Source organism: Panthera onca, chromosome B3 (genome assembly GCF_046562875.1).
Source record: "Panthera onca isolate mPanOnc1 chromosome B3, mPanOnc1 haplotype 2, whole genome shotgun sequence".
Classification (NCBI taxonomy): Eukaryota; Metazoa; Chordata; class Mammalia; order Carnivora; family Felidae; genus Panthera; species Panthera onca.
Window position 1 is genome coordinate 118,407,926 of NC_138344.1, and position 22,061 is coordinate 118,429,986.

Sequence of the window (22,061 nt, forward strand, 5' to 3'; positions counted from 1 at the left end):
GCCCATTCTTACCTCTTTTTTTCAATACAGTACTGGAAGTCCTAGCCACACCAATTAGTCAAGAGAAAAGGCAGCCAAATCAGAAAGGAAGAAGCAAAACTATTTGCAGATGACATGATACTATACATAGAAAACCCTAAAGACCCCATCAGAAAACTGCTAGAACTAAAAAATTCAGTCAAGTTGCAGGATGTAAAATCAATGCACAGAAATCTGTGGTGTTTCTACACACTAAGAATAAAGCATCAGAAGAAGTTAAAAAAACAATTCCATTTGCAATTTACAACTGCATCAAAAAGAATACCTATGAATAAATTTAATCAAAGAGGTGAAAGACCTAGACACTTATGACTATAAGACACCGATGAAAGAAACTGAAGACACAAAGGGAAGCTGTTCTGTGCTTATGGATTAGGAGAATTAATACTAAAATGCCCACACAACTCAAAGGCATCTACAGATTCAATGCAATAGCTCTTAAAATTCCAATGGCATACTTCACAGAATTAGAACAACTAATTCTAAAATTTGTATGGAACTACAAAAGATCCCGAATAGCCAAAGCAATCTTGAGAAAGAAGAACAAAGCTGGAGGTATCAAGCTCCCTGATTTCAAACTATTTCAAACTACAAAGCTGTAATAATCAAAACAGCATGGTATGGGTACAAAAACAGACACAGAGATCAAATGGAACAGAACTGAGAGCCCAGAAATAAACCCACGCATATCGGGGCAATTATTTTACCACAAAGGAGCCAAGAACACGTATACTGGAGAAAAGTCAGTTTCACTCGTATGTGGATCTCAAAAAACAAAAGGGCAAACAAAATAAAAACCTTATAGAGAATAGACCAGTGGTTACCAGAGGAGGAGGTGGTCGACGGTACGGTGACTAGGTTTGTGGTGGTGATCACTTGGTAGTATACACAGACGAATTATAAAGCTACACACCAGAAACTTATATAATAAAGATTTATGTAATTCTTTTTAATGCTGGTCATAAATTTACACAATTGCTTTCTGATTAAGATAAAAATTAAAAATACCCAATTCATGCATTTTTGTTACAACTGCTGTTTCAAAATCCCTAACAATGCAAATTAAACATAAATTGCTTTAACCTTGGTTAAAGGTGCACACTGGACTTCCTGAAAAAAAAAAAAAAATCTTCTTAATGTTAATTACTTCCTTATCACAGCACCAGAATTCAATTTTATTTATGGTTCCTCTCTGGGACACCATTGTCTGTTCAGTAATAAAACAATAAATAATTGCACAGGTTTGAAGACCTCAGGAACCAGGTCAAAGGGGAAAGTCAATTAGCAGCAGAATCACATACATGTTTGGTTGTAGACTAGTGGCTGACCTGTGGGAGAAAGGGTGTCTTGCTCTGGGTTTTCGAAAAGCTCACTTCATGGTCCCAGAGAATCCTTTTATAGATTTGTGCATCCATTGTTATTTGTACACTGTAAAAAATATCTTGCCCAAAAGTCCGATTTGAAGATGAAATGAGAAGAAACCGTCTGCTTTTGAACCAAACTAAGCTATTCTTGGGAATAATTTTTGAAGGGATGAGAAACTTGTTACCACAGGGGGAGCTTTACAGGCGAATGCAGAAAATTTGTAAAGATACTAAAGAAAGTGACAGTCATGAAACTTCCTGTAATCTCAGGGAAAATATGGCCAGAATGGAATAGGGCAGTTACTGTGAAAAGTTGTGTGAGTACTAGCAGGGTCCAGAAAGGTCACCATAGGGAAAAAAGATCATCTTTCACAAAAAATGGAAAGGTAGCCCAGGTAAGAAGAACGTGGACTCCAAAAATACACCAACCAAATCAGGCAGGACAGGAAGAATTTTAAGGCACATCTTGTAAACCTCCACGACCCACAGAAGATGTTCTTCATATGATGATGATGTAACAACACAACATTCATTATGTGCCAGGCCATGTCCTTAGTGTTTGAAATCTTACACATTTAGAGAAAGGAAACTTAACCAGCAACATTAGACTCTATATGACCCCTCAATAAGAGGCCCAAAAGGTACACTAAGGGGCAGAAAGGACATTATAGAAAATTTTTTTCTAAGAAATAAAAATTCTTATTCCAAGTTGCTCCTAAACTGGATAAATTAATTGTCCAGATGTTCTCATCAAGGGAATCAGAATATATGTAGATACACTTCTGGAATACTACTGCATCTACTGATTTCTACCTACAGATTTCTGAAGGTATCTGGGATGACCAAAGGAGTTGGGTGAACAATACTTGGCTCCTATTTATAAGCCTCACAGACAAGCTGTGGTGCTAAAGACCATGGAATCTTACCTCTCCAGCCCCATCAAGCTGGATGAGTCTAGTGAACACAGCTTACCTCTTGGGAAAACTTGGTTTCTACTAGAGGAAACAGTCTCTCTCCCTAATTATATGGAACAACATTTAGTGTATGATGACTGGTTCCAGCACCCTGTTTTTTGTTTTTTGTTTTTGAAAAGAAGCCATATGGTATGTTAAAGAAGATACCATAAAGGACTTGGAAGTTTTCTCCAAAGATTGAAAGGCTGTGGAAGGAGAGATCAGAGCAGATCTAAGACCACTGAGAAGATAGCTAATTTCAGCTCAATATAAAAGAGATTTTCTTTTAACATCAGCAAAGTCCAAAAATGGAATAAGCTGTCCAAACACATGCCTAAACAGAAGATGAATAATAACCAATTGGAAATGTTCAGGGAATTCTGCAATGGGCAGAAGACTGGGTTTTATCTTTGGTAGTTTTCAACTTTCTAAAGATTCTATTTAATTATGTAGCATCTTTTGAGGAAGACAGTAGGTATAAAAGTGACCTCAGTATAATAAAAGAAGTATCTGAAGAAATTCCACATTGAATTAAAAAACAAAATTTGGGGGATGAGGATATAGAAATTTGCCTACTTGCACATATCAGATGTTAAATATTTATTGACTCAATGGAATGACTAAGAAATAAGTTTCCCCAGGAACTAGTGTGAGGGCCAGGTATATTTAACACTTGTTTGAAAGAGCTGAAAGAGTCTACTGTGAAGACTACAAGTTTGGGGACATGCAAACTTTGTTAGAAAGAAGCTGGAAGCAAAGAGCTAAGGTAAAGGAGCCAGACTATACAAAGATCTTTGAAGTCTAAGAGCACTTGAGTGGGTAGATAAGAAGCAGATGATGATCCTGTAAAAAAAACACAAAAAACAACCCCCACCCCGCCACCACTACACACACACAAGAAAAGATAATTAATTTTAGGGGAAATAATTCACAAAATCAAGAGCTCTCAACACTCAAACAAAAAGAGAATCCACCGTACTGATGTGGGCCAAAATGGCCAACCAAATCAAATATTAGGTACCATCAAGAAAGGTACCAGAAACCCTGGAACTAAAAAATAATTTAGAGGAAGTTAGCTAAAATTATCAGGGTCAGAGCAGAAAGAGATACGACTACAAACGGAGAGAATAAAAGGGCAAACTGCAAGGAGCTGTGACCCAAATCTAGAGACCCTTGCACAGCACAGCCAAAGGCATCTGAGCACAGACCAAAAGCCAGAGTAGATGAATTTCTTAGAAATACAAAGAAAACTCATTTAGGATGAGAAATTAACTATAAACACATTTTCCTGGGAGGAGGAACTGGCACTGAATACACATACATTCCTATAAAGTTGGATATGTTAATTAATCCCAGGATTGCCTGATTAAGAGAAGGTCTATTCAAGGGAGCCACACTCTCCCAAACCTTGTCCTAGAGATCAAATAGACTCCTTTTTTAGGCTGGGGTCTGCACAGTGAGGAGTTGCTCTCTATCTTGCCAAGAACTGGCACAAAGCAGGATCACACAATTTCAGATATGTTACCTTTTCTCTCCCTTGGAGTTACACATGAAAAGCATAAACCAGGTTTTTGTTTTTGTTTTTGTTTTTAGGGGAGGTGAGTGGAAAGAGGGTGGGACGTGGCAATGTGTAGGGAGGAGGAAAAATTACTGGTGTTGATAGGTCATGGGATTGCAATCAGTGGGCTTAGTGTAGCGTGTTAAGAGGAAAATTAATACGTTCAAAGGAATGAGGCACTCAAAGGGCTGAAATGAGATTTTTCTTTGGTTCCCAGGGACCTGTCCCTGGGCTCTCCAAGGTTAATTTCAAAGCTTTTCCTTTTGGCTGTGACACACAAAGAATCTCAAAGATTTAGACTCTGGTGCCAGCTGTGCAAGCAGAGTGGTAAGGTCAAGAGTTCACATTAGATATACAGAATTAATTAGACCCAAATCTCCAGACTCAAGGGCAAGACCTGTCTCCAAAAGCTCCTTCCTCCTGATGAATTGAGCTGCTGGGCTTCAGTCCAGGCTATCCTCAGACTAGCTCAGAACATGACTGAGTCCTCTCTCCTTCTACCTTTAAAAAGGTTGTTGGCAAATGCAATCCTCAGAAGAAGGGCCTGGCCTCAGTGGGAGATCCCCAGAGACTGCAGCAGGTGAAAGGTGGCCCCCAAGGCCCAGCCTGTCTCTATGTTGTTCACTTTCTTTGAGAGCTGTTGAGTAGAAAAAAAAAAAAGTTCACATTTTTATTTCATTTTCAACTCTGGCAAGCATGACACAGGTAGAGAATATCTACAAAGATCACACATGGCCAAATCAAGGTAAAATTTGGAGTAGCCAGTCTTTGGAGGCTTCCCACTACCACTCTCTATAAGGTTTCCCTCTTGCCGTGGCTTATTGCCCCTACACCTGCCAATCTGATCTCTGAATCTTCTGGCTTGGAAGTGGTCTTACCCAGGCCTTCTAGACAGGACCTTTTAGACAAACAGGCTTTTGAATTCTTTTCCCTAATCCCGAAACAAAATACAACAGGAGGCAGGAATCAATTTAGGGGTAGGAAAGAACATATTAAACTTCACAATTCATAGTTTATAAACAACTGAATTTTCTTAAGCACTAATTAATAACCAACCAAGGCATTTAAGGCATTCTAGGCCAGGTTGTGTCTCAATCAGTTCAGTGACTTTGGGCAAATGTTTAAACCTGATTTCTTCCAATACATAAAAGAAGATCAGATTAGTATTTATCAAATTGTTTTCTTCAGAATCTTAGGAGTTCTTGGAAGTGCTTCAAAGGAGAAAAGGAGGCCAAATGCTGATCCTTCCAGGCCTCATTCCTCCACTTCAACCACATAGCTCCACTTTGATTAATTTTACTGTCATTCTGTATCTTTTGTTAAACAATAATGCCACTACTGATAACACCACACACAAAAAAGTTTGGAGACCAGTGGATTGGTTTTAGTCTTTTTTTCTAGGACTAATTTCTTATGACACAATCCTTCTTTGTTGACCAGATGAAATCTACATTCTACTAGCAAGTAATTCTTTGTTAAGTACCTTAAATGCCAATATTCTTGTCAGATACAACACATGAAATCCAAATACCTTAGTACAAAGTTTATGAGTTTATGAAATCTGTGTAACACAAGAAATAGGGCAATATAAACTCATCTGGAATTGAGGAAACAGGAAGGGGAAATGATGCAAGCAAGGGTACTTCAATGTTTATTTATTTTTGAGAGAGAGTGAGCGTGCATGCACATGAGCAGGGGAAGGGCCAAGAGGGAGACACAGAATCTGAAGCAGGCTCTGGGCTCTGAGCTATTAGCACAGAGCCCAACGTGGCGCTCGAACTCACGAGCTGTGATATCATGACCTGAGTCAAAGTTGAACGTTTAACTGACTGAGCCACCCAGGCACCCCTGCAAGGGCACTTCAAAAACAAAGTACGGCCTACTTATTTGACCCCAAAGTACAAAGTTGCCTGTGCCGTACTTATATTTTTGTCACACCTCCGTTAATAGATTATATGCTATTTGAGGACAAGATTTCATTTTAATCATCTTTGTAACCATAATGTACAATTATACAATTATGGTACAGAAGACAAGAAAATAAATGGGATGGATAAAACACATAAGATGTGTTTAGAATAGATAAATAAGTTACTACGAAATGGAGCCTGCATGTACCTAAACAAATGGACAGAGACAGCAGGACAAAAAGGGACACAAGATTCAAGAGGCACTAAATATATGAGGCACATATAAAATATATAGGACATACTACATATACACAAGGCATTCAACATTAATGAGAACTTGAATAAGCCACTCACTGGTGACATCCTTTTGTCCTCTGCCGAATAAAACCATCTAATAGGGTAATGAGTGAATGCTACTAGCCATTGTACCTGCCCCTCTGCCTCTCCGAATAGAGCAAATTTGTGTGACAGACCCAGGCACCCCCTTGATCCTTGTACCCCCTTGATCAGCTCTAGTACTTATAACTGCACTATCAGCAGAGAGAGAGAGATGCAGGACATATGAACCCAGGAATTAAGAAGTATGGCATTTCCAGCCTGCCCATTTCCACCCTATCCTATATGTTCTCACCTATCCTATTTCTTTCCCTTTGCTTCTTGCCCTGAGTTTTGAATTTGATTCAATAAACCATGTGACTTGGGCATCTTAATTTGGGATGCAAGCCTTTCTGCTCTGTGACCCCTAGGATAGCTTGCCTGGGAATATACTTAGAAGTTACCATTGCATCAGGGAGCCTGGGTGGCTCAGTCGGTTAAGCGTCCGACTTTAGCTCAGGTCATCATCTCACAGCTCATGGGTTTGAGCCCTACGTCGGGCTCTGTGCTGACAGCTCAGAGCCTGGAGCCTGCTTCAGATTCTGTGTCTCCCTCGCTCTCTGCCCCTCCCCCGCTCATGCTCTCTCTCAAAAATAAATGAAAACATTTAAAAAAAAAAAAAAAGTTACCATTCCATCAAGCTAATTTCCCACATTCATGGTGTCTTGCAGAGTGCCTTGTCCATAGCCCTAACATAAACACCTCATAATTCCACCTGCAGCCACTTTTATTACTAAACAAGTTCTTAAATCTTCCTAATTCCCAAATAAGTAGACTGTTACATGATTTCAGTACCATCTCTCTTACCTGTAAGACAGTACTGTCTGCAAAGCCAAAGCCATCCTTCAACAAGGCTGTGATGTAACTGAGATCCATGCATAGGAAAGGACTGCCTGAGGCGAAGTTTTCCAAGTTATCACACACTGAAAGGGAGAGAGTGAAGAGTGGAATTCAAGTTTGAGGCTAACTGACAAGTGTAGGATTTTCTCAAAATACACACTTAGGATAAGCAAAGCAGAATTCTCCATTTGGCTAGCACCTGGGAGTCTTAAAGACTACAACTGTGCACTGACAACCTCTGTAAGGCCACGGTGCTTAAGAATTTGCACATTTCTGATGTCACATCTTCTTTACTCAAAGGTGCCTGGGATCCTGGTTTATTTGCTAAATTTCTATTACCTGTTGTTGGGGCTTAATTCAACTAAGTCCCTTACCTATTATTAATGCTAAGGCCCAGAAGACAGAGAAATACCAGTAGCCCTACTTTGGGGCCAGTGGATAAGAGCATTTATCTGTATTTCCATGGATGCTCTCAAAGAAGCCCTTGTGGCTATTTCCCATATATTTTGGTGCTCAGTATTTCATTAACACTGATAACACTATTTCAATTTAAAAAAAAAAAAAAGGAAGAGCACCATACATAAAAATAAACTCAAACTAGACTAAATACCTAAATGTGAGACCTAAAACTGTAAAACTCTTAAAACAAAACAGACAGGAATCTCTTGGACACGGGCCTTAGCAACATATTTATGGATATATCTCCCCAGGCAAGGGAAACAAAAACAAAAATAAACTCTTGGGACTACATCAAATTAAAAACCTTTTGCAAAGCAAAGGAAACCATTGACAAAACAAAAAGGCAACTTACTGAATAGAAGATATTTGCAAATGGTACGCCCAGTAAGGGGCTGTATCCAAAATACATAAAGAACTTACACAACTCGACACCAAAGAAACAGACAATCCTATTTAAAAATGGGCAAAGGCACTCCATTTATGGTAACTTGATATCACAGCAATAGAAAACTGATACAACAGGGTTCTTAGGTGGCTCAGTGGGTTAAGCATCCGACTTTGGATCAGGTCATGATCTCCTGGTTCTGAGTTCGAGCCCTGCGTCAGGTTCTGTGCTGACAACTCAGAACCTAGGGTCTACTTTGGATTCTGTGTGTGCCTCTCCTCTGCCCCTCCCCTCCCCCCTCTCTCTCAAAAATAAACATTAAAAAAAAGAAAACAGATACAGCTTATTTTTCTTTAGTGACGATTTAATACAGTTTGATATTAACTTTTATATATAAAGTGTTCATAATTTTAGGACTGTTTTATATGCTAGTGTTATTAGCCTTTACCTATTTTATTTTTATTATCTATTTATAATGCTGCAAATAATGTTAAGTTTATTATTCCATCCATTAACTTTATAGATGATGCCTTTTCCCATATACAAATTTTTTTATTTTCAATCACGTCAACCTCTACCATCATTTTTAATGCAGTCTCAATCTTAAAACTTGTCTAAATAATCTAATTTTATCACATGTAGTCATATTTCCATATAATTTTCAAATGTCTAAAATTTATGTTTTAGTATTTCATGCAATATGTGAATTGTACAAAAAAGTATAATTTGCTTATATTATCCACTTTAGGAGAAATACATCTTTACTAAACTATTTGAAAAAGAAAATGGGCAAAGGAACTGAATAGACATTCTTCCAAGGAAAACATACAGATATCCAACAGACACGTGAAAAGATGCTCACTTCTTACTAGACATGTTGCAAGAGGCAAGGGAAACAAAAGCAAAAATGAACTATTGGGACTTCATCAAGATAAGTGAAGGAAACAATCAACAAAACTAAAAGGCAGCCTACAGAATGGGAGAAGATACCCGCAAATGACATCCCCAATAAAGGGTTAGTATCCAAAATCTATGAAGAATTTATCAAACTCAACACCCAAACACCAAATAATCCAGTTAAGAAATGGGCAGAAGACATGAATAGACATTTTCCCAAAGAAGACATCCAGATGGCTGACAGACACATGAAAAGATGCTCAACATCGCTCATCAGTGAAATACAAATCAAAGCCATGATGAGATAACTCACACCTGTCAGAATGGCTAAAATTAACAACACAAGAAATAACAACTGTTGGCAAGGATGCAGAGGAAGGGTGGGAATGCAAACTGGTGCAGCCACTCTGGACAACAGTATAGAGGTTCCTCAAAAGGTTAAAAATAGAACTACCTTATGATCCAGCAGTTGTACTCCTAGGTATTTACCCAAAGAATACAAAAATACTAATTCGGAGGGATACATGCACCCCAATCTTATAGCAGCATTATCTACAATACCCAAATTATGGAAACAGCCCAAATGTCCACTGACCTATGAGTGGATAAAGATGATGTGATATATATGTGAGATAGATAGATATAGATATATATAGATATCTATATATATCTATATCTATCTATCTCACATGTATATAATAGAGTATTACTCAGCCATCAAAAAGAATGAAATCTTGCCATTTATAATGACATGGATGGAGCTAGAGAGTATTACGCTAAGTGAAGTAAGTCAGTCAGAAAAAGACAAATATCATAGGATTTCACTTATATGTGGAACTTAAGAAACACAACAGATGAACATATGGGAGAGGGTAAAAAAAAAAGAGAGAGGGAAACAAACCATAAGAGACTTTTATGGGTCAGAGGGTTGATGGAGGGAGGTGGGTGGGGGATGGGCTAGATGGGTGATGGATACTAAGGAGGGCACTTATTACGATGAGGACGGGGTGTTGTATGTAAGTGATGAATCACTGAATTCTACTCCTGAAACCAATATTGCACTGTATATGTTAATTAACTAGAGTTTAAATTAAAATTTGAAAAGAAAAAAGAAAAGATGCTCAACATAACTCATCATCAGGGAAATGCATATCAAAACCATAATGAGGTATCACTTCACACCAATCAGAATGGCTAATATCAAAAAAGAAATAAAAGTGTTAGCAAGGATGCAGAGAGAAGGGAACCCTCATGTACTGTTGGTAGGGATGTAAACTGGCAGTGCTACTGTGGATAATAGTATGGAGGTTCCTCAAAAAATTAAAAATAGAAATACCATATGATCTAGTAATTCTTTTACTGCTTATTTACCCAAAGAAAATGAAAACACTAATTCAAAAAGATATAAGCACCCCTGTATATACTGTACCATTATTTACAACAGCCAACTTATGGAAGCAGCCCAAGTGTCCACTGGTAGATAAATGGATAAAGAAGAGGTGGTGTGTGCGTGCACACACACCAATGGAATAGTACTCAACCATAAAAAAAGAATATCTTGCCACTTGGGACAACATGAACAGACCTAGAGGGTATTATGCTAAGTCACACAGATATGATTTCACTTACATGATTTCACTTATATGTAGAATTCAAAACAACCCAAGACAAATGAACAAATAAAGAAAAAACTGAACTCTTAAATAGACAGAACTGGTTGTTGCCAGAGGGGAGATGGGGGGGGGAATGGGCAAAATAGATGAAGGAGATTAAGAGGTACAAAATTCTAGCCGTAAAATAAATAAGTCACAGAGATGAAAATTACACCACAGGGAATACACTCAATAGTACTATAATAATGTTGTACGGAGACAGATCATGAGTATATTATCGTGGTGAGCACTGGGTAATGTACAGAATTGTTGAATCTATATGTTGTACACCTAAAACTGATATAAAATTGTATGTCAATTATACTTCAATAATAGGGGGGAAAAAGGAAGAAAGGAAGAAATATAGAAAGAAGAAAAGGTTTTCATCATTTCCCCAAAGCTTCTTGTATTCCCATGGTTTTCTATGCCACTTGATGCTTTTAACTCCTGGCAAAAACATGAAACCAGCCTTCTGAGCGGCTTTCTGCTGACTGTGGTGCTTTGGGTCACTTTAAGGTCATTAGAGTTGGCAGGCACAGCCTCATGGACTCGCCTTCAAGGGTTCCCACTGGCACTTACCTTCCCTTGCTTTTCTTTCAAAATCTTCAACTTTTAAAACACCCCCTGTTTCATAATCTAAAATGAAACAGTAGCTGATGTCAAAAAGCCTTCAAGGAAACAAGGAAATTCATCCTAGTGAAATTTATAATAATGAAAAACTAAAGTAAATTTTTACTAGAAGTAAAATTTCCAACATTACAAGATGGGATAAACAAACATGACATATCCATGCAACACAATCTATGTGGTCTAATTCATTTATAATTATTCTATGTATATTTAACCACAATAAAAAATGACCTATTAAAAAAACCCAGAAAATAGGAAATTAACTCATATCTCAGGCCATGACAGATCACATACATACATTCATTCACAGAACCAACAAAAAGCAGTACTATTGTGATAAGAAAATAAAAGTTATAAAGGGGGAGGAGAAAACTTTTTGGGGTAATGGATATATTATTTTGAATTTGTTGATGGCTTAATGGGTATACACATATGTCAAAACAATAAATTATACACTTTAAATATTCACATTTTATGTTAATTATACCTCAATAAAAATGTAAAAAAAAAAAAAAAAGATTTCATAAGTATTTGCTTAGGCCACTTTCCAGCTCCAAAAGATTCTAAATCATATTCATCCTTCCATTGCAGTGACTAAGGTCATTCAATAGCCAGCAATGGAGAAGAAGTAAGGTGATCACTCATGATGAAGCATTTAACATTCTCCTTTTCTCCCTTTCCCTTCCCCACCACAGGTTTGCCCAGCTTCCTCCCTAGACTGATACCTGGAGTAAACTTACCAATCATGTCTGTGTCAACAGCACGATCATAATAGTAAGAGAAAGCATAGAAGGAACTTCTCTGGACCTCATCTGGCTGGTGAAGTTTTCCTTGGACCACCCTCAGCACTTCAGTGTAGCAGGGCTCAAAGCCCATTTCCCCTGCCAGGGCAAGAGTGTACAAGCACAATGTGAGAAAAATAAGAGCTCTCTGGAGCCAACAAAGAAACAGCAGGAGGATCAATGAAAGCAGATGCTGGGGCTGAGGACAAAGGGCTTACAAAGCTGAGCAAACTTCCACAGTCCTGTCACTCTGGAGGAAAGGTACCTGCTTCCCCATGGCAGCTCCCCTCCCTAACCTGTGTTCACCAAAATAGCCATACCTAACCTGAAGCTACTGCCTAGCCTTACATGCCATGGTATTCATGAGGAGCATCCAGAAGGCTCACCTGCTTCCTTCACTGGAAAAATTGAGTTTTTTATCTTGACTTTAAGATCTCTGCTTTTTATAATACCTGAGATGAATTCTTTTTCTCATGGTCTCAGTTTTAAATGTATATAATATTATTTAAAAAGCTAAACAATGGGGCGCCTGGCTGGCTCAGTTGGCTAAGAGGTTGACTCTTGATTTTGGCTCAGATCATGAGATCAATCCCTGCATCAGGTCCTGTGCTAACAGTGTTGAGCCTGCTTGAGATTCTCTTTCTCTCCTTCTCTCTCTGCCCCTCTCATGCTCATGCTGTTTCTGTCTCTCTCAAAATAAATACACTTAAAAAATAAACTTTAAAAAAGTAAAAAAAGGGGCTCCTGGGTGGCTTAGTCGGTTAAGTGTCCGACTTTGGCTCAGGTCATGATCTCGCGGTCCGTGGGTTCGAGCCCCACGTCGGGCTCTGTGCTGACAGCTCAGAGCCTGGAGCCTGTTTCAGATTGTGTGTCTCCCTCTTTCTCTGACCCTCCCCTGTTCATGCTCTCTGTCTCAAAAATAAATAAATGTTTAAAAAAAATTTTTTTAAGTAAAAAATAAAATAAAAAGCTAAACATTAACTGAATTTGAAATAGTGTTCCTCCTTGCTGAGGGCATCAGACCTAGGTTAAGAACAGGCTTCTAATGGGTCTACAACACTTGGGCAGGGAAAGAGCAGGACAGAGAGACAGTGCCTTGTTCACTGTCACTTCATACTATTCCTTAAAGGCATACCAAGATCTATTTGGAATGAGTCCCTGCAAAAGACAAGCCTCTCTTAAGTTCTGAAAAACATCTCCTGTGGGACTTTTCCAGACTTCTACTGTAAAGGTAATTTCAACCAGTGAAAACACATCACTTGCCTTCTTTGTTGCCACCATAATGGTATTTCACGCCCCCAAAGATCCACTCTGCTTCCAACCATCTTGGTAGACAGGCACTTCGGAAAGTGTGTCCATCAATCCCTGAAAGAAGCCAGACCACGAAGTAAGAAGCAAGGGTGTGTGTATGTGTGAGAGAGAGAGAGAGAGACAGAGAGATAGAATGTGTGAAAGACACATGCACACACAAATGCAAGAAGACAGTAAAGTTGAAAGGAATTACCAAAGTAGGTAGTTCCATGACTGGGTCCTATGACAGGAATTCTTAACTCAGGGTTCATAGATGGGCTTTGTGGGGTTGGTGAACCTCCTGAAACTATAAATTTTTGTGTATATGTGTATTTGGCAGAAAGGTTCATGGTTTTTATCACATCTCAAAGAAACCCAAAACCTACAATGGAATATGTTCCCTCCTTTCTAAAAAAAAAAAAAGGTAGGGGCACCTGGGTGGCTCAGTCAGTTAAGCTCCGACTTCATCTCAGGTCATGATCTCATGGTTTGTGGGTTCGAGCCTTGTGTCGGGCTCTATACTGACAGCTCAGAGCCTGGAGCCTGCTTCGGATTCTATGTCTCCCTCTCTCTCTGCCCCTCCCCCCCCCCCAAATAAATAAACATTAAAAAAAGAATTTTTTTTAAAAAATTTTTAAAAAGGTAAAAAATTCGCTTCTACTCTTCTCACAGTAATAGTTTACTGCGAGCCAGGCAGGCACCATAGAAAGTACATTAAATGCAAAATCTCAGATAAAGGGAGGAAAGAGGCACAGAAAGGTTAGCTAACTTGCCCAAAATCAAAAAGCTGGCTGAAGCCAGTTCTACCTGACCCCAAAAGCTGAGATCTTAAATGTTCAACCACGTTGAAAGAGATGAATAAAGTTGTTCAGTTACTCCATCTTGCAAGTGGACTGCACCCTTGCAGTGGGTGCTTCTTGCAAGTGGACTGCTTTCTGCACCCCCCACGTAAAACTAAGGGCTTGAAAAAGCTTCTGCCAAATTCACTCTTCAAACCTTGAATTTCTGCACACTTCAGCCTTCTGGTCACAGGCTGTTCCCCCTATATATATAGCCTTCATTCCAGAAATGGCTAATAATATATACCAAAACTACTGAACACAACATAAAGTAGAAAAGGAATTTGCTATTATCAGGTCCAGTATACAACACATGCTTCCTAATTTGGCGTAAAGCTTTCCTCCACAGAATCACTGTCAAGAAAGGGGAAAGGCAAGCTGAATACTGATGTCACTCTCACCATACCCCAACCACACAGGTACCCAGACGAACCTTCTGTTTCCAGGGCTCCCAGGGTTGCTAGTCTTGCAGCTTTTAATCCAAATCCCAAGTAACTGTAAAATATAGGATTGACTAATTTCATGTTGGTCCTGAAGCTCTCCAACCTAAAGCTACCTCTTTCCAAAGTAGCATGGTTTCTGTGTCTCCCTCTGAGGGAGGAAAACCTCGTTCTCTGCAACCTCTTCATCTTGTGTGGACAAGTGGTAATTTCTGCAGTTTAGATCAAGGCCATCCAGAACTTTCCATGCCTATGATTTAAAGGCCAGAGATAGTGACACTTCGTACAGTCCGACCTTGGGAACCATCCCCAGAAAAGCTCTCATTATCTTAGCTTCCAGCCCCAGTGTGATCAAATCCACGGCCAGATTTAGAACATCTGAAAGCAAACTCAAAGGAATTGGTACAGAGCTTTGGCTGAAGTTTCTCCAAGAGTTCTCTCTACAGAAAACTTTTAACTCTTTAAGTTATACACTTCTGAGGCCAAGAATGGAGAAATCTCTTGGGTCCTTGAGCTATGGTTTCAGTTATTAGACCTTTGCGGATTGGCAAAAACTTTGTGAGGCTGGTCAGATGCAGTAACAGATGTGAAAATGCTTTGGAAAGTTAGGAGAATCATACAACATGAAATATTGTTCCTCCATGTCCCCCTCCTCACCTATGTGTATAGAGCTTATAAGTGCTGTTAAACATCTCAAATGAAGTGAGGTAGCCCCTAGGGGTTTGTTCCAGGGTCTTCTGCAAATCAGAAAAAGCAAAAAGACTATTCAGGATCTGCAAGCATTTGGAGGTGTTACCACCACCATCCCTGTCCCTCCCCCAAGAAATCAGAAAAGAAACACAGACTAAGCTGCTAATCTCAAAGGGATGGAGGAATCAAAGGGACTCTGAACAATGAGGGAGCAAGGGGAAGTACACCCAGTTATTAACTGACTCCACTCAGACTATTTGTGGTAGAGCTGCTGTCCTAAAATGGGGTACCACTTTCTTGGCACCATGATATGCTTGCCAAGTGGGTTGCTAACCAGGCCTTCATATAAATGACTCACCTTAAACTGGGGTAGGAATGTGATTTGGGTGGAGGCCCCCCCGAGGTCCAGGGTCCCCACAGTTTCCCGGCTCTGGCCATGCAGCTGACCTGTGAATGAGAGCCAGCTCTGAATATCTTCTGCTTCCTGGACAGCTCAACACTCCTCTGTCTGCAATCTCTGTCCTGCTCTTGTATATTGTAGGTGTTTCGTAAGTATTCCACTGCTCCCTGGCCCCGAAGGGTATAGGTGAACGCTAACCTAGAAGGATTCTTGCTGTAGCTGAGGCCTTGAAGACAGGTATAAACAGTAACTTCTTATAGTTTCTTTCCTTCCTTTCTTTTTTTTTAAAGCACAATACAAGCAAAATGGGATTTTTTTTGCTCGGACCCTCATGTGAAACCCAGTTAATATCTCTGAATAAACTTGAGAATGTATTACCTGTCAGAAAATTCACAGTAACCCAAGCTAATATACCTGAAAGACAGAGAAAAACAAGGATTACATCTCAAGAGCATTTTTCCCTAATCTTCCTCGACCCCAGTTTTGTTTTTTTTTCTCTAAATTTTGTGTCTAAAACACGTATTCCTTCTCCCTGTCCTTCAATTTCCTGTCATCCCATCCCTCCTTGTGTGTTTCTCCTCATTTAGTTCCTTTTACTTCAGCACCTCCACCTCTGTTCCCAGTTCCTTTAATCAAAATATTTATTAACCCTGGCCCGCTCCCCCCAGAACATGTACTAACACCTCTCCCACCTTCATAAGATCCATCCATGATGCTAACACTGTCATTTGGTACCAGGAAAGGTGACTTCTTGAAGATTTCTCTTACCTAAAGAAAAAGGGAAAAAACCTGGATTCCCTAAGGCAATAAAGATTTCCATACTTTGGCTATATCGTATAAGGTTTAGAAAACTACACTCTTTATTTTCCTAAATAAAATTTTAGAACACATTTATTTTTTTTAAGTTTATTTATTTATTTTGAAAGAGAGAGAGAATGAGCAGAGGAGGGGCAGAGAAAGGGGCACAGAGGATCCAAAGAGGACTCTGAGATTGGCTCTGTGCTGACAGCAGAAAGCCCAATGTGGGGCTCGAACTCACAACCCCTGAGATCATGAGCTGAGCCGAAGTTGGACGCTTAACTGACTAAACCACCCAGGCACCCCTAGCAGAACTCATTCCTTTTCTCTAAAAAACCAGAGAAGGGAACTACACAAACCATTGTCGGTTTCTTGTAAAAACAAAAACACAGGGATTACTCTGACTTTAAAGTAAATCTCAACCAGGGGAACCTGGGTGGCTCAGTGGGTTAAGTGTCTGACTTCAGCTCAGGTCAGGATCTTAAGGTTTGTGAGTCTGAGCCTCACACTGGGCTCTGTATTGACAGCACAGAGCCTGCTTGGATCCTCTGTCTCCCTCTCTCTTTGCCCCTCCCCTGCTCATGCTCTCTCTCAAAAATAAACATAAAAATTTTTAAAAAATAAGTAAATCTCAACCGCTGTCTACATTTATAGGTGAACTGGACCTAAGAAAGGGCATACATTTGACTCGGCTCAAATTGGGATCCTGTAATTTTTTAAAAAAAACACCTTATTAATTTTGCCTGGGCACACTGGAGGCTAAGAGGACCTTTTCCCACTTCATTTCTTAGATGACAAGATAAATGGATGGTAGAGAAGAGTTGGGCCTGGGCAGCTCCTGAGGCTACAGAAACATTTCTTCTGCTCTCCCATCAAATTCTGCAGGTCTTTGCCCTTGCGGGTAAAGAGGACTCATGTCCACGGGCTGGAGTACTCTGCTCTCAGCCCCTGTTAGATTCTGGCACATGGCTGAGGCCTCAAGAGTCCAGAGACCCCAGGTCTAGACTTATTTATCCTATTTTAGGAAATGGGAATTAATATCTCTCACACACTCTTGACTCTCCACAAATAGAGGTCAATTATATGGGTGTTATGTCTTATTTTTTTTTTATATGATTATCATGAGGCAGAGGGAGACTTCCAAACAGGAATAGAAGGAACTCTGGTCTACTGGCTGTTTTAATTCCTGATAGGATGAAACACTTCATGTGGTGACCTCTGGACCCTGTTTCATCCAGGAAAACCCAGTGGTCTATAAACAAGTTTTTAAAGAGAAGATAGATAAGCAAACAGTAGTAAACACAGAGAGTTTCTGCTCTTGTCCTCTCCACTCTTCTCCCCTGCTCACAGTTTATTCTCAACACAACAGCCACAGTGTGCTTTTAAAACAGATGTCAGATGCTGCCTCTCAAGACCCTCCAATGACTTACTTCTTGGAGAAAAAGTGAAAGTTCTTACACTTGCCTTTAAGGCCCTACATAATAAACCCCTCACACCTCTCTGATCTCATCTCCTACTTCCATCACTCACTCCCTTCCAGCTACATTGACCTCCTGGATGCTGTTCCTTGAATATACCAAGCATTTTCCCTGATTTAGGCTTTTCACCTGCTATTGCTTCAGCTTGGAATATTCTTCTACAAATGTCTTGTATAGCTTGCTTCTTTACTCTTCTCAGGTCTCTGATCAAATGCATCTTATCAACAGTCTTTCCTGACCACCCTATTAAAAATAGCATCCCTCCACATTGACTACCAGCATTCCCTAGCTGCCTTCCCTTGCTTTTCTTTCTCCATAGCATCTACAGCACCTGACATACTTTGTAGTGAGTTGTTTAGTTGTTTACTTTCTGTCTCCTTGCAACCAGAATGTAAGTTCCATCACGGCACGGACTGTCATTTTTTGCTCCAGGCAGCATGTCCCTGGTAACCTCACCAATGCTCAGCACTCATATGCTGAATATAAATGAATACATGAATAAGGAATCAGGATTCAGATTCTCATGCAAACATGCTAGGCAGCTTGTCCTTGGACAAGGGACTTAAATGCTCTGTGTTGACAGTCAAAGGAAAATGGATTTTGAGCTCTGAATTACACACTGATAATATAGAATAATTTTTTGTTGTAATTTTTGTTATAATGGGATCCTACTTGTAAATATTCTTCATACATAATTTAAATCTTATTAGTCTGCATGTTTTTAAAAATAATTTTTTATTAAAACATTTTTTTTATTTTTTAAAATGTTTATTTATTCCTTTTTGAGAGACAGAGAGCGCACAAGCAGGGGAGGGGCAGAGAGGGAGGGAGATACAGAATTGCAAGCAGGTTCCAGGCTCTGAGCTGTCTCCAGGCGCAGAACCTGATGTGGGGTACGAACCTATGAACCGTGAGATCATGACCTGAGCCAAAGTCGGACATTCAATCAATTGAGCCACCCCAAAAATTTTTTTAATGTTTATTTTTGAGAGAAAGAGAGAGCATGAGCAGGGGAGGAGCAGAGAGAGAGGAGACACAGAATCTGAAGCAGGCTCCAGGCTCTGAGCTGTGAGCACAGAGCCTGACGCAAGGCTCAAACTCACAAGCTGTGAGATCGTGACCTGAGCCAAAGGTGGACACTTAACTAACTGAGCTACCCAGGCACCCCCCCTTCAATAATTTTTTTGAAGTTGATTTTTTATTTATTTTGAGAGAGAGAGAGCAAGTGGGAAAGGGGCAGAAAGAGAGGGAAGCAGAATTCCAAGCAGGCTCCGCACTATCAGCACAAAGCCCGATGCAAGACTCAACTCACAAACCACGAGATCATGACCTGAGCTGAAATCAAGAGTCGGATGCTTAACCAACTGAGCCACCCAGGCACCCCTAGAGTTTGCATGTTTTATGCAAAATAAGTATGCACAATAATGCTAAAAATACTGAGTTTAAAAAAACTTCTCTACTTAAATTTTTTACTTGAATACGAAATTTAAATGGATGATCTTTAAAAATCTCTCACACTTAAAATTCCATGATTCTTCTCAAAAGCTTTATGCTGAGATGCTACTAAACAATAAATGAGTGAACCAAGAAATCAAAGAAGAGGGGCACCTGGGTGGCTCAGTTGGTTGAACATCTCTTGATGGCTCAGGTCATGATCCCAGGGTCGTGGGATTGAGCCCCATGTTGGACTCCATGCTGAGTGTGGAGCCTGCTTAAGATTCTCTCCCTTTGCCCCTCTCCCCCGCTCGTGTGTGCTCTCTCTAAAATAAAAAAAATAAAAAATAATTTAAATTGAAAAAAATCAAAAAAGAAATAAAAAATTACATGGAGACAAATGAAAATGAAAACCCAACAGTCTAAAATCTTTGGGATGTAATAGGGGCACGTGGGTGACTCAGTCGGTTAAGTGACCGACTTCGGCTTAGGTCATGATCTCACTGTTCATGAGTTCAAGCCTTACATCAGGCTCTGTGCTGACAGCTTGGAGCCTGGAGCCTGCTTTGGATTCTGTGTCTCCCTCTGTCTCTATTCCTTCTCTGCTTGCTCTCTCTCTCTCTCTCTCTCTCAAAAATAAAGATAGATTAAAAAAATTTTTTTTTAATCTTTGGGATGTAGCAAAAGTGGTCTAAGAGGGAAGTTTACAGCAATACAGGCCTATCTCAAGAAGCAAGAAAAATCTCAAATAAGCAACCTAACCTTACACCTAAAGAAGCTAGAAAAAGAACAAAAACCCAAAACCAGCAAAAGGAAGGAAACAGCATTAGAGCAGAAATAAATGATATAGGAAAAAAAAAAAAAAAACACATCTATGAAACCAGGAGCTGGTTCTTTGAAAAGATCAACAAAATTGATAAACCTCTAGCCAGATTCATTAAAAATAAGAAAAAGAGAGAGAGAGAAAATTCAAATAAACAAAAATACAACGAAAGAGGAGAAATAACAATTGATATCACAGAAATACAAACAATAAGAGATTATAAAAAATTATATGTCAACAAATTGGACAAAGAAATGGATAAATTCCTAGAAACATATAACCTCCTAATACTGAAATAGGAAGGAACAGAAAATTCAAGCATATGGATAACCAACAAAGAAACTGAATTAGTAATCAAAAAACTCCCAACAAACAAAAGTTGAGATCAGATGGCTTCACAGGTGAATTCTACCTAATATTTAAAGAAGAATTAATACCTACTCTTTTCAAACTATTCCAAAGAATAGAAGAGGAAAAAACCTTCCAAATTCATTCTATAAGTCCAGCATTACTCTGGTACCAAAACCAGATAAAGATACCACAAAAAAAGAGAACTACAAGCCAAAATCTCTGATGGTGCAAAAAACCTCAACAAAATACTAGCAAACCAAATCCAACAATACATTAAAAAAAAAAATCATTTACCACAATCAAGTGGGATTTATTCCCAGGATGCAAGGGTGGTTCAATATTTGCAAATCAATCAACGTGATACATCACATCAATATCAGAAAGGATAAAAACCATGTGATCATTTCAATAGATGCAGAAAAAGCATCTGACAAAGTATAATATCCATTCATGATAAAAAACAGCAACAAAGTAAGAAGTTTAGAGGGAACATACCTCAGCATAATAAAGTCCTATATGAAAAACCCACAGCACCACACTCAATGGGGAAAAACAGAGAGCTTTTCTCCTAAGATCAGGAACACGACAAGGCTGTCTACTCTTATCACTTTTATTCAACATAGTACTGGAAGTCCTAGACACGGCAATCAGACAAAATAAATAAACAAAAGGTATCCAAATTGGTAAAGAAGTAAAATTTTCACTATTTGCAGATAACATGAGACTACATACAGAAAACCCTAAAGACTCCACCAAAAACTGCTAGAACTGACAAATGAATTCAGTAATGTTATAGGATATAAAATCAATGTACACAAATCATATTAATGCATATTAGTGTGCATTTCTACATACTAATAATGAAGCAGCAGAAAGAGAATTTAAGAAAATAACTCCATTTACAAATGCATCAAGAGGCACCTCGGTGGCTCAATCATTTGAACGTCCAACTTCAGCTCAGGTCATGATTTCATGGTTTGTGGGTTTGAGCCCCACATCAGGCTCTGTCTGTGCTGACAGCTCAGAGCCTGAACCCTGCTTTGGATTCTGTGTTTCCCCCTCTCTCTGCCCCTCCTCAGCTTGTGCTGTATCTCTGTCTCTCAAAAATGAATAAAAGTTAAAAAAACAAATTAAAAAAATAATAAGGGGGCACCTGGGAGGCTCAGTCAGTTGAGGATCTAACTCTTGATTTCTGCTCAGGTCATGATCCTGGGGTCATGGGATCAAGCCCCAAGTTGGGCTCCATGCTGAGTGAGCATGGAGCCTGCTTAAGATATATTTTCTCTCTCTCTCTCTCTCTCCCCCCGCCCCTTTCCCTCCCCCTTCTCTCCCGGTCACACTCTCTCTCAAATGGAATAATAATAATGATGATAATAATAACAGATACCTAAGAATAAACCTAACCAAAGAGTTGAAAGACCTGTATAGTTTTCAACTATAAAACACCGATGAAGGAAACTGCAGATGACACAAAGAAATGGAAAGACACTCCATGCTTATGGATGAGAACAAATATTATCAAAATGTCTATACTACCCAGAGCAATCTACAGATTTAATGTAAGCCCTATCAAAATACCGATGGCAGTTTTCACAGAACTAGAACAAAAAATCCTAAAATTTGTATGGAATCACACAAGACCCTGAATGGCAAAGCAATCTTGAAAAAGAAAAA

At 39.3% G+C, this 22,061-nt stretch overlaps 1 protein-coding gene across 15 annotated transcripts in view; it reads right to left on the reverse strand.

Annotated features, from left to right (window-relative positions):
• Positions 1–3,923: 3,923 nt before the first annotated feature.
• Positions 3,924–22,061, reverse strand: part of ENTPD5 (ectonucleoside triphosphate diphosphohydrolase 5 (inactive)) — a 45,150-nt gene continuing 27,012 nt past the window's right edge. For 13 of the 15 annotated variants that reach the window (XM_081795955.1, XM_081795958.1, XM_081795960.1 and 10 more), the window contains 10 exons: positions 16,196–16,271; positions 15,882–15,917; positions 15,462–15,550; positions 15,071–15,150; positions 14,407–14,468; positions 13,108–13,209; positions 11,803–11,943; positions 11,012–11,068; positions 7,007–7,122; positions 3,924–4,551 (listed from right to left, as the gene is read on the reverse strand). In XM_081795955.1, coding sequence (XP_081652081.1) covers positions 4,465–4,551; positions 7,007–7,122; positions 11,012–11,068; positions 11,803–11,943; positions 13,108–13,209; positions 14,407–14,468; positions 15,071–15,150; positions 15,462–15,550; positions 15,882–15,917; positions 16,196–16,271 — 846 coding nt within the window. In that variant the 3' untranslated portion in view covers positions 3,924–4,464. The remainder of the gene's footprint in view (positions 4,552–7,006; positions 7,123–11,011; positions 11,069–11,802; positions 11,944–13,107; positions 13,210–14,406; positions 14,469–15,070; positions 15,151–15,461; positions 15,551–15,881; positions 15,918–16,195; positions 16,272–22,061) is intronic. The other 2 variants (XM_081795967.1, XM_081795965.1) reach the window with 1 other exon arrangement.